Consider the following 13,314-nt stretch of genomic DNA (forward strand, 5'->3'; position numbering starts at 1 on the left):
AGGAGAAACTAGCTGTGTAGAATGTAATTTCTTACATATGTAGCCTAAGCAAAGCTAGGTGTAGTTAAGTTTTTAAGACACATTATGCTTTTTTCTGGGCAAAAGATCATGTTTGGAATTATTATTATCTGGAGGGCAGCATGGCAGTGAAATGAACATTGGAGTGGAGATGAGGGCTGAGACTTTCAATAGCTCTGAATTAAGGCATGTATTATTACTCCCATTTTATAGTTGAGCAAACATAAGCCTCAGAGAGGCTGATTTTCCTAAAATAATGCTGTTAAGTGACACATCAATATCTTTTCTCCTGGTTTCTGCAGTTAACTTTGTCTTAATCTTTTATGCTCTAGTGTCAAAGAAATAATCTTTTGCTCACTGTGGTGTGGTGTTAAAAGTAGTCTTTGGTCTGTTTGATCATTGTGTTACCATGTACAACTGATGAGACCTTGAGCATGTTATTTTGCCTCTGAATGTGTTTCCTCATCTGTAAAATGGGAATGGTAATACTGTTTAGTGTTCAGAATTAAATGAGATGATGCATACCTGACTTATAGTAAGTTGATCAGTCTATAGCTCTTCAATCATTTCTGTCATCTTATTTCTCCCTCAGCTGGCTATTGAATTAACCTTGTTTCGTTTTTTTTTTAAATTTTTTTTTAAAATGTTTTTATTTATTTTGGGGACAGAGAGAGACAGAGCACGAGTGGGTTAGGGGCAGAGAGAGAGGGAGACAGAATCTGAAGCAGGCTCCAGGCTCTGAGCCATCAGCACAGACCCTGACGCAGGGCTCGAACTCAGGGACTGTGAGATCATGACCTGAGCTGAAGTTGGACACTCAACCAACTGAGCCACCCAGGCGCCCCTTGAATTAACCTTGTAACTAGATATAATGAGAAGATAGGAACTTAAAGTGCTTTTTAACACGCTGTGTAAATGTAAGTTGTGCTTAGATGAACATTGTGTGTTAGTGGCGCAGCATAATTTTAGGCCTAAACATGTGCTGGTCACTGTGTTCAGTACTGAGGATACAAAATGAAAGCAAGAACTTATTCTCTGAGAACTTGCTATTTAGTGAGGAAGATCAGATCTGTTAAGGTGTTTAAATTTACTCAAGCTCAATATAGTATATACAGTCAGCTGATGAATGGATAAACAAAATGTTGTAGATCTATATGATGAATATCATTCAGTCATAAAAAGAATGAAGTACTGATACATACTATGTATGACATGGATGGACCTTGAAAACATGCTAGGTGAAATAAACCGGACACAAGAGGCCACATGATTCCATTTATATAAAATGCCTAGAATAGGCAAATTTATACAGACAGAATAGATTCATGTTTGCTCAGTTTTAAGGGCTGGAATCGGGAGGCACAGCATTTCTTTTTGGGGTGAGGGGAATGTTTTGGACTTAGATATTGGTGGTTCTTGCACAACTTATTAAATATACTAAAACCCACTGGATTGTATGCATTAAAATGGTAAATTTTATGTTAAAGAAGAGTATTTAAAGTTTGATAAGGCTTTGCAAAAGAGGTCACATTTAACTTTTTTTGAGTATGTATGTAGAAGTTGGTAGGTCTAAGTCAAGACATTCCAAGCAAAGGCACACAATTGTGAAATATCACAAAAAATATCTAGGAAGGTTCACTGTTGCAGACAGTTTCACACTGGTGCAAACAGTTTACACTGTAAAGAGAACAATAAATTGTGACAGGTTTTATATGTTAGACATTGTTGTTTCAAGTGGTTGTATAATCCCATGTATAATGTTTAGGAAAACAAATATAAAACATCCCGAAGATGCTATAGAAGCATAATAAAGGTGCCATCAAAATCAACTTGAAATGGTTTTTTTTGTTTGTTTAATTTAATGTTTATTTAGTTTTTGAAAGAGTGTGCGCGCACAAGCTGGGGAGGGGCAGAGAGAGAGCGGGAGACACAGAATCTGAAGCAGGCTACAGGCTCAGCACGGGGCTCAGACTCACAGACTGCGAGATTATGCCCTGAGCTTAGGTCAGACGCTTAACCGATTGAGCCACCCAGGCATCCCTGAAGTCTTAATTTAGTTGTGTCTCTTCCACTAACTTGTAATTTCCTCAAAAGTCAGGGGAAGTGATTTTTATTGTGAGTGCTTAGTGTTTGACTCATGGCAATTAGCAGTGTTTACTAAATGATGAATAAATGAAAGCTATTATTTTTTCAGAGTGATTTGGATTGCGTGGAAGTTGAATAGCAGTTCATGGGCACATCTCAGTTTATTTTGAACTGTGACATTTTTGGTTTAGTTGAAAAATAAACAGAGGTATCTAGTTGGGTGACTGGCAGATAGGAGATTTGAACTCTATTCTTACAGGTTTTTTAAGGCCAAAACAATGCCTTTGAATTAAACTAGAACTGTCCTTGATGGTTTTGTTTTTCAGAGATTGAAACCAACAAATCCAGCAGCCCAGAAGGCTCTCACTACACCCACTCATTATAAACTAACACCCCGTCCAGCCACCAGAGTTCGACCAAAGGCTTTACAGACAACAGGCACAGCGAAGTCCCATCTGTTTGATGGGCTGGATGATGATGAGCCATCCTTAGCCAATGGAGCATTCATGCCTAAGTGAGTTTACTTTTGTCAGCATAAATTAAGTGTGAATATTAATTTAAACTAAGTACAAAATAATATATAATTATTTACCTGAATGTAATAGAAATGTTGTGTTTAGGTTTTTGTTTTTAATTTGAAAAATAGAGAACATTACAGATAATAAAAGTGACCTGATCATTCCTAAGGGTGACCATGGTTAACATAAAAATATTTAGATTAATATGCTTCTAGTTTTACATATGCATGTTTTTTTGTTTTGAGAATTTAGTCCTTGCATAATTTTATTTTTAATCAGAAGGTACTTTTTTCTTAAAACTTAAATTGGCCAAACCAATTAAGAAGAAGCTCTCTACATATTTTTATATTTCCGTACATACAGGTATTGAACCAATAATAATTACATAGGAAAAAATACACAAAGTATGTAGAAGAGCTGTTGGTAAACATTTAAAATTAGATTTAAATTATGCAGTAGAGCAAATATGCCCTAGAGTGCTAACATGAACATGGAAATAAAATGAAAAATACATAGCAAATTGTTACCAGTAGTTAACATTTGGAAATGTAATTTCAGAGCATTTCATTTCTGCATTATTTTTCTAGATACATAGTTGGACAAACAGATGCATACTCTGGCTTTTTTTTTTTTTTTTTTTTTAATTTTATTTATTTAAGTAATATCTACACCCCACATGGGACTTAACTCATGACCCCGAGTTCAAGAGTCGCATGTTTCTCTGACAGAGCCAGCCAGGTGCTTCTACACAGGTTTTGTTTTGTTTTTTGTTTTTGTTTTTTAGGTTTATTTATTTAGAGAGAGACAGAGGAGGGGCAGAGAGAGAGAATCCCAAGCAGGCTCTACGCTGCCAGTGCAGAGCCCCACATAGGGCTTGATCCCACGAACTGCGAGATCTCAAGTCAGCTGTTTAACTGGCTGAGCCACCCAGGTGCCCCTACAGATGCTTTTTTTACTTCAAGTACTTTAATCAAATTTTTTTTTTTTTGGCCTTTTTTTTTTTTTTAAGCTGTGGAGAAAAAGTGGAAATTCATCACGTGCAGCTCTTTATGAATGTTACTAAGTTAAAAAAAAATTACTCTTTCCTTAAAAATATGGTGGGCTACTGCTTCAGAAAAGATGGAAAGTCCATTTTCATACAGTTCTTAGCATATCATTGGATTATTTTGAAGGCAGGGACTGTGTATGATTCATGTTTATGTGTTAGCATTTAGCAATTTGTTTGGCATGGAAAAGATTAGGGTGGGAAGGTACACATTTTGCTGGTAATACCACCCATATCCCCTTCTTGGCTCCCACTTCTATGTTACTGCTCTCAACTGTCTTAATGTATTAGAAATATTTTACACGATTCATCTCTCCTTCCTTTGTTTTTTTTTTTTTTTTTTTTTTGAGAGAGAGAGAGAGGGCACAAGTGAGTGAGGGGCAGAGAGAGACAGAGAGAGAGGCGAGGCTGGTGCTCCCCCCATGTGGGGCTCGTGCTCACAAATCATGAGATCATGACCTGAGCTGAAGTCAGGTGCCTAACTGACTGAGCCACCCAGGGACCCTCCTTCCTTGATTCTTTAATTGACTTCCGGAACCCCACACTTGCCTAGTTTTCTTCCTACTATACTGGTTGCCCTCTGTCTCCTTGGCTGGTTCCTCCTCTACTCAACCTCTTAAAATTGGAATGCCCCTGAGCTCAGTTCTTGATCACATTTTCTTTACTGTCTCAGAGTGATTTAATTTAGTTTCATAGCTTTGTATGTCATTTATAGTCTGATGATTCCCAAACTTCTATCTCCACTCCCGACCTCTCTCCCAAACTCCGGATTTTTATATCCAGCCCTACTCAACATCTCCACTTGGATGTCTAAAAGATATTTCAAAATTAACGTTTACAACACTGAACTCCTCATCTTCCACCTCAAACCTGTTACATCCAAACTTCTATCAGATAATTGCATTTCTGTCCTAGCTGCTCAGGCCAGAGACTTTGGAATCCTTTACTTCTTTCATATGTCCCACATCTAAACCATCAGCAAATCTTCTTTGTTGTACCTACAAAGATTACCCAGCATCTGACCAATTATTAACCACTCTACTACCACTCTACTACCCTGATCCAAGCCATCATCATCTCTTCACTGAATTATTACAATATTCTCCTGATCTTTCAGCTTTTACCCTTACCCTCCTGCATTCTATTCTGAATGTAGCTAGAGAGCTATTTGAAGTGTTAAGTCATATCATGTCACTCTTCTCTTCAAAACTGTGTGGTGATTGATTTTTTACTCAGAGTAAAAGCCAAATTCTGTGCAATGCTGTGTAAGGTACTGTAAGATCTGACCTTCCATTACCTGTATGAATGCGACTACTACTACTCTCCATTGTCTACTCCACTCTAATTTTACTGCCTCCTTGCCACTGTTAGGACAGAAAAGCCATGTGTTGCCTTTCAATCTTTGCCCTGCTTGTTCTTTTTGCACTGAAACACTTCTTCTGATAAATCCTTATAGTTAACCCTCAGTGTTTAGTCACATGTCCCCTCAATGAAGATTACTTTGACCAGTCTATTGAAAATCGCACTCATCTTTTCTCTTGTCAGCATTCCCCCCACATTCTTCTCATCCGTCTTTTTCTTTCTTTCTCATACCTTCTATTATGTAATTTATTTTTAGTTTTCTTTCTGTTCTCTCGCTCTAGAACATGAGTTCTATATAGGTAGGTACCCTTGTTTTGTTCTGTCATTTAAAGTGCCTGAAATAGTTCTTGTTACTTAGTAAGTAATCAATGAATGTTGAACATCTGAATGCATCTTAGGCATAAAGGGAGCTAAATAATAGCATAGAATCCCACAACTTCACTCTTATGCCAGTTATGGGGAAGGGTCTTAGAGGTAGAAATATTCTAAGCCAAGGAATAAGGGGATGGAGATCATAAAGGTCTTTCTAGTTTATGCTGTCAGCTTTCCATGATTGAGTTGTTAGAATCTAGAATGTAGTATTAACTGTATTTAACTATCTAAAGGAAATGGCAGATGCTACTGTTCACTTCCTAAACCAAACCTTGGGCTACCACTTTATAACTCTGTAAACAGTTGCCATATAATACCACAGATGGTAAAAGATTAATGAAGGACTTTATAAGTATGGCCGCCACTAGAACAGCACTCTGCTCTGAAAGATGAATTTGATAGATTAACGGTGTGAGAACCTTTTCAGTGCCACATCTTTTTCCTTTTGCCTTTTCATTCTAGTCAGAGGAATTTACTATAGAGCAAGCCAGTAATTATATTTATTCTGAGTGACAAAAATTTGAAAATACTCTTTAAAAAAAATTTTTTTTTTAATGTTTATTTTTCAGAGAGAGAGAGAGAGAGCGCACACGTGCGTGAGCTGGGGAGGGGCAGAGAGAGAGGGAGACACAGAATCCAAAGCAGGCTCCAGGCTCTGAGCTGTCAGCACAGAGTCTGATGCAGGGCTCAAACCTAGTAACCGTGAGATCATGACCTGAGACGAAGTCAGACACTTAACTGACTGAGCCACCCAGGCGCTCTGAAAATATTCTTTAATTCACGTGTACGTTCCTTCATTCAACAAACATATATCAAGTAACTACTAAATGCCAAGTGTGATGGGCACTGGGAATGCAACTAAGAACAAAATTCATTCCTCTGTCACCCAATTCATAATCTGTGAGGGGAGAGAGATGTTGACAGTAATCACAAGTGAGACAAATGACAGAAAGAAGCAGAGATTGCCACTGTAGGAGAGACTAATAGCATGATGAAAGAAAGCTGCTCTGAAGATGTGTTATTTAAATTGAGGATGGAGGGGCACCTGGCTGACTTGGTGGAGCATAGAACTCTTGATCTCCAGGTTGTGAGTTCGAGCCCCATGTTGGGCATAGAGAGTACGTTAAAAATAAATAAACTGAAGAGGGTTAGGGAGGACTGTCAGAGGGAATATTTTGCTGTGTTTCTGGTTTAAATATGCCTATGTTTTTTTTTTTTTCAAGTAACAGTTTTGCTTAATTTTTTTTAATGTTTATTTATTATTTTGAGAGAGAAAGAGAGAGCGCAAGTGGGGGATGGGCAAAGAGAGAGGGAGACACAGAATCTGAAGCAGGCTCCAGGCTCCAAGCTGTCAGCACAGAGCCCAACGTGGGACTCAAACCCACTAACTGTGAGATCATGACCTGAACCGAAGTTGGACGCTTAACCGATTGAGACACCCAGGCACCCCTAGATAAGAGTTTTATTTTCCAGTATTATTTTGAATATTTGTTTTAAACATAACTTACTTGAATTAATGGTATTCTATCCTGTATTTGCCAAATCAGGGTTTTTTTTCCCCCTCCATTTACATAAAATACTAGAAGATGCAAGTCGTCGTTATGGCGATGGTAGGAAGGAGAGATTACAAGGAGTACAAGGAAACTTTTGGGTATGGTGACTGTGTTTTTCTGGATTATGATAATGGTTTCTCTGGTGTACACAGATGTCAAAACTTATCAAATTGTACAATTTAGTATGTGGAGTTTACTGTACGTTAGCTATGAACTAATAAATGTGGCAAGGTTTGTGGGATACAAGTTCAATGTATGAAAGTCAATTTTGGGGTGCCTGGGTGGCTCAGTCAGTTAAGCAGCTGACTTTGGCTCAAGTCATGATCTCACCATTAGTGAGTTTGAGCTCCACATATGGCTCTCTGCTGCCAGCATGGAGCCCGGTTCAGACCCTCTGTCCTCCTCTCTGTGCCCCTCCCCAGCTTGTGCATGTGTGCACTCTCTCTCAAAAAAAAAAAAAAAAGAAAAAAAAGAAAGGAATGCTTGGGTGGCTCCGTTGGTTGAGCGTCTAATTTCAGCTCAGCTTGTGAACTCAAGGTTCATGGGTTCAAGCCCCTGCATTGGGCTCTGTGCTGACAACTCAGAGCCTGGAACCTGCTTCTGATTCTGTGTCTCCCTCTGTCTCTGCCCATGCCCCATTTGTGCCTCTCTTTCTCTCTCTCTCTCTCTCTCTCTCTCTCCCTCCCTCCCTCCCTCTCTCTCAAAAATGAATAAATGTTAAAAAAATTTTTTTAATTAAAAACATAAATCTTTTAAAAAAATCAATTTTATTACTACATACCTTTCTAGCTATATTCCTATAAGCCAGTTGAGAGCAGTGACTTAACTGTGGCAGAATATACATGAATCTGTCATTTGTTTTTACTTATGAAGTATTTCATTGTTGAAATAAACTTAGTCTTTGAAGTCACATAGTTTTGCTTTCCCAAATTAGTTTTGCTATACTCTGTTCTTTGTACCTAACTTCATATTTCTGGTCTCAGTCCTCTTCACTTTTGCCTGGCACTGTTTTTATGTTTTATGTTTGGTTCCTTATCTTCTAGTTGAAAGTATGTTCTTCATGTGAAATATTTAATCAGTCTCCCCACCCTGGTTGCTGTGTTTCAGTCTGCTGTAGCTGGTGTTTTTTTATGATTGTCAAGTTGTCCCATCTTGGCCAGCAAAAGCGGGGTGTTCAGGAGAAGTTCTTTGCACATAGGCTCTGATAGTGTTTGATAATTTCTTTGCTTATTAGGATTCACTGTGTAAAATTTTGTCCAGGATTTCTTGCCATCTGTGTTAATGACTTAGATTGGCTTGAATTTTCCTTTCCTACATGTTTTTTTTCCAAATGTTTTTATTTATTTCTGAGAGAGAGAGAGAGAGAGAACGAGAGAGAGAACGAGAACAAGTAGGGGAGGGGCAGAGAGAGAGGGAGAAACCGAATCCGAAGCAGGCTCCAGCCTCTCAGCACAGAGCCTAACGCAAACCAGGAGATCATGACCTGAGCCAAAGTCAGACGCTTAACTGACTGAGCCACTTGGGTGCCCCTCTTACCTAATTTTAGTATAAAGTTTTTGCTGACCTTTTAAACAAATTGGAGAGTATTTCCTCCTTCTGTTGTCTGGACAAGTTTATGTAAGATAGACCTTTTTGGGTTTTGTTTATATTAAATATAGAGCACTAGTGAAGGTATATGGGCCTGAAGTTTTTTTGTAGTAAGGCTTGGTTTTGGTTTTTTTCTTAATTATTAACTTATATAAAAGTTAATAGGGTATTGAGCTTTTTTATTTTTTGAGTCACCTTTGGCAAGTTATGTTTTTATAACGTTTGTTCATTTCAACTAAAATGTTAAATTCATTGGCATAAAGTTGTTAAAAAGTATCCTTACTATCTTCTTCATTTCAGTCGAATCTATGGGGATATCCCCATTTTCATTTCTGACAAAGATTTGTATGTGTGTGTGTGTGTGTGTGTGTGTTCTCAGTCTGGTCATGGATCTACCAATTTTACTGATTTCAAAGAACTAACTTCTGACTTTTATTGATGCTCCCGATTCTGTGATTGTTTTCTATTTTATAAACTTTTATTTATATTTTCACTAATGTTTACTTTCATTTTGTCTTCAGTTCCTTCCTTTCTTCCTCCCCCCTTTTTTTTGGTATTTAATTTCCTGTCCTTTTTACAAATAGACACTTAGTTTTTTGATTTTCAGCTTTTCTTCTTTCCAAATACATGTATTTAAAGATATAAATTTCCTTTTAGTTCAGCTATATTTGTGTTCTCTAAGTTTTGATATGGAGTACTCTTTATCATCCAGGTAATAATTACATACGAATCAAATGCTTCTAAGTTTCATGGGGGAGGTATTTTGAGCCTTGGATTATATGAGTATGAATTCTTAACATGGAGACTTTTAAGCGATTGTTTTGTTAGTGATTTCTAGTTTATGTTCAAAAAAGGTACTCCAGGTGATTTTGATTCTCTGAAATTTGTGGCTTGCTTTTATGATCCCAACATATGGCTAGTTTTTTTAATATTCCATGTGTATTTGACAAAACTATAGGAGCATCTGGGTGGTTCAGTTGGTTAAGCGTCTGCTTCTTGATTTCACCTCGGGTCATTGTCTCATGGTTCATGGGTTTGAGCCTTGCATCGGGCTTTGTGCTGACAGTGTGGAGTCTACTTGGGATTTTCTCTCTGTCTCTCTCTCTGCCCCTCCCACACACAATCTCTCTCAAAATAAATAAATAAATTTAAAAAAAAAGAGAGAAAAGATAGTTGTTGGGGTATGGTCTTAAATTAGGCTAAGCTTGCTAATCATTTGGGTCTTCAATATTCATACTGATTTTTCCTTTTTTCCTTTTTTCCTTTTTTTTTTTTTTTTTTAGTTTGGTTACTTTATTTCCTTAACTTCCAATATCACAAAAAATGAACACATCTACAGTTCCCTAAATTTATCCATTTTAATACTTAACAGGGTTTACAAATGTACATCTGAATCACTTGTGTTTTACTTATTTTTTTTACTTAATAATTCTTGTTGTAAAGTATAAATAAAAATGGTTAAAATGATAAATTTTATGTTAAGTGTACAATTCAGTGGCATTAAGTACATTCACAGTATTGTGTAACCATCACAACCATTTCTAGAACTTTTTCATCATCCCAAACAGGAAAAATGCACCTGTTATGCAATAATTCTGTATCTCCTCCTCCTTTCAGTCCCTTTTAACCTCTGTATTACTTTCTGTCTGTATGAATTAGCCTATTTTAGATACTTATATAAGGGGATTCCTACAGTATTCTTTTTCATGTCTGGATTATTTTACTTGGCTTAATGTTTTTAATATTCATAATATTGTAGCATGTATCAAAGCTTCATTGAAGCTTTAAGGCTGAATATTCTGTTGTATGGATATGCCACATTTTGTTTATCCATTCATCTGTTGTTCGATGTTTGGGTTATTCCACACTTTAGCTATGTGAATAGTGCTGTTATGAACATTGGTGTACAAGTATCTGTTTTCAGTTATTTGGGGTGTATATCTAGGATTGGAATTGTTTGGTCATTCTGTATTTAACCTTTTGAGGAACTGTCAAACTGTTTTCTACAGTACCTACACCATTTTACATTCTTAGCAGCAGTGCATGTTTTCATGTTCTCCATTTGCTTGTCAGCACTTAGTATTTTCTGTTTGTGTGTGTATAATAACCATTCTACTGGGTGTGAAGTGGTATTTTGTGCTTATAATTTGCATTTCCTTTATAACTAGTAATGTTGAACATCTTATTTGCTTATTGGCCATTCATCTTCTTTGAAGAAATATCTTGTCTCCTTTTGTGTCTTTTTTAAAAATTATTTTATGTCTGTCATTTTCACAACTGCTTAAGGCAATAATTAGAGTTAAAAGATAATGATACTGACTTACGGAGAATTTTTGCTTTTTTATGACAAGTGCTTATTGAGATGAGTCAGAACTGAACTTGTGATTTATACTTTTTACTTTTAGTTCTCTCTTAACTCCAGAGGTAAAGACTTTCCAGGTCCCAACACAGAATAAGTGGCATTCACTAGTGCCCCTAACCTCCTGGTGGCTCCAGACTCCAGTCTCTATCTCTCTAGTCCCTCAAAACTGTCAGGCACACCATCAACCTCTTAACCTTCCCCTTGGAATCAGAGAAGTCCCAAGGAGGGACTCCTGGCTGGCTCAGTTGGAAGAGCATGTAACTCTTAATCTCAGGGTTGTGAGTTTGAGCCCCATGTGGGGTGTAGAAATCGCTTAAAATCAAAAAGCAAAATTTTAGAGAAGAAAAGTCTCCAGGAGAAAAGCAATTGTAAATAACAAACACCGTTATAATAACACCTCTCTGTGCCAGTGTCCCTCCAGGTGCTGGTTCAGTCCTTTTTTACTATCTTGTTAGCTTTCCATGCCTGTAAAGAGCTCTAGCTTTTCTGATTGTCTCTCTAGGAGGATTGGTTTGTGTTACCCATTAATAGGAAGGCAAGTTTTAACTTTCATGGAAATAACAATTCTTTATTGTCAAGTGCCTATTTCATTGGCTTATTTAATACATATTTAATGACACCATTATAATAAGGACTATAGCATACACGCATTTAGAACAAATGCTGCTGACAGTTGTTACCATATAACTCAGTTGTTGAGATTAGAAATAAATAGATGAGTGCTATTTATATACTGCTTGCAACTTGTATTTTTATTTTTATTTTTTTCAGTTTATTTATTTGGGAGAGAGAGTGGAAGAGGGCCAGAGAGAGAAGGAGAGAGTGAGTCCCAAGAAGGCTCCACACTGTCAGCACAGAGCCTGACGTGGGGCTGGAACTCACGAACTGTGAGATCATGACCTGAGCTGAAATCAAGAGTCTAGAGCTTAACCAACTGAACCACCAGGCGCCCCTGCAGTTTGTTATTTTTAAGAGGGAGTGTAGCATATTAGTTAATCCAGTGAGTTTTTAAGTGAAGATTGATTAATATCTCTTCATATGGTTCTTTGTTTGAAGCTTATATACCACAGACGTTCTTGCCTTAAGTAAACCTTCTGTACGCAAATTTGAAATTTTGTGATTATTTGAATATCAGGGGTTTTTACTCCTATTTCTTGTCAACTTTAAAAGAAATCTTATTTAGTCAGCAAATACCTCCTTTCTGTTTCTTCAAGACAGCATGCCAAGTTCTATGAAGAGACAGTCATAAATCCTGACTGTCAAAAAAGGAAGAAAATGTTTAAAGAGAAGACATATAGAGAATTACTCAAAACATGAGACATACTATGATGGGTTATTTAAGTGTCTGGATAAAGTGTTCAGGATTCAGTGAAGGATGACTGTTTTCAAAGGGGATTCCCCACTTTGTTTTGAATGTGCTTAGCATATTCTTCCAAACAGCAGAGTATAATATATTTGAGACCTTAAGTCCTGGTTATATATTAAAGACTGTGAATTGAACCTCTTTGGCCATTGTTATTTATGTAAGAGCTGAATGAGGGTGCTCTTTTTGACTCTGGTTTTTAAGGTAATGCCAGTGATGTGATTATGTGCACTTGAGTTCTTTTTTTTTTTTTTTTTTTTTTGGTCTCTGTTTATAGGAAGAGCATCAAGAAGTTGGTTTTGAAAAACCTTAACAACAGCAATCTCTTTTCTCCTGTTAATCGTGACTCCGAAGATCTCGCTTCACCATCTGATTATCCAGAAAATGGGGAGAGGTAAACCAGATTTTGTTTTGGGTTGTTCCTGGAAGAGAGCCCTGTTCTCATTCTGAAGAGATTCTAAGCTTGGAATTTACTCATTCTATGAAAATGTATGAAGTTTGGTGAATGTTGCATAGTATTACAGCATATGAGCATCTAGAAATTAAGTCCTGTTCTTGTTTTTTGAGTACTTTAGACCTTAAAATTATTGGAGTTCTTCTGATTCAGTTTTGCATAACTATTTTGGTATCCGTGCATGTCATTTTGAACCAGGGTTCTCACACATTTGACACCCTTCACCACCTTTAAAATGAGCGATATCTTGTTTGTGATCATTATCAAAGTGATACATGGTCACTGTAACCAAACCAAAAAAATAAGTAATAAGTATACAAGTGTATAAAGGAGGAAGTGGAAATAGTCACCCTTACAACCCTTAATAGTTTGATGTCTTTTCTTAAAATTTTGAAATTTGTTTATATAGATATTGTAGAGATAGGCATGAATGATGCAATGTTTTATAGCTTGCTTATTTTTATTTATTTTATTATAAATACCTTTCTATATCAATATGAATATACATATGCCTCTTTTTTAATTACTTGGTAGCCATTATTGTGAATATATGATAATTAGTTCCCCATTAGAAGACATTTAGATTATTTTGATA

General features: G+C 36.8%; 1 protein-coding gene across 8 annotated transcripts in view; it reads left to right on the forward strand.

Moving 5' to 3' along the window:
• The window catches only part of NUP98 (nucleoporin 98 and 96 precursor), a 114,618-nt gene that overhangs the window by 48,221 nt on the left and 53,083 nt on the right, over positions 1-13,314 (forward strand). For all 8 annotated transcript variants that reach the window (XM_049651586.1, XM_049651630.1, XM_049651612.1 and 5 more), the window contains 2 exons: positions 2,430-2,617; positions 12,543-12,659. In XM_049651586.1, coding sequence (XP_049507543.1) covers positions 2,430-2,617; positions 12,543-12,659 — 305 coding nt within the window. The remainder of the gene's footprint in view (positions 1-2,429; positions 2,618-12,542; positions 12,660-13,314) is intronic.

Source organism: Panthera uncia, chromosome D1, assembly GCF_023721935.1.
Source record: "Panthera uncia isolate 11264 chromosome D1, Puncia_PCG_1.0, whole genome shotgun sequence".
Lineage (NCBI taxonomy): Eukaryota > Metazoa > Chordata > Mammalia > Carnivora > Felidae > Panthera > Panthera uncia.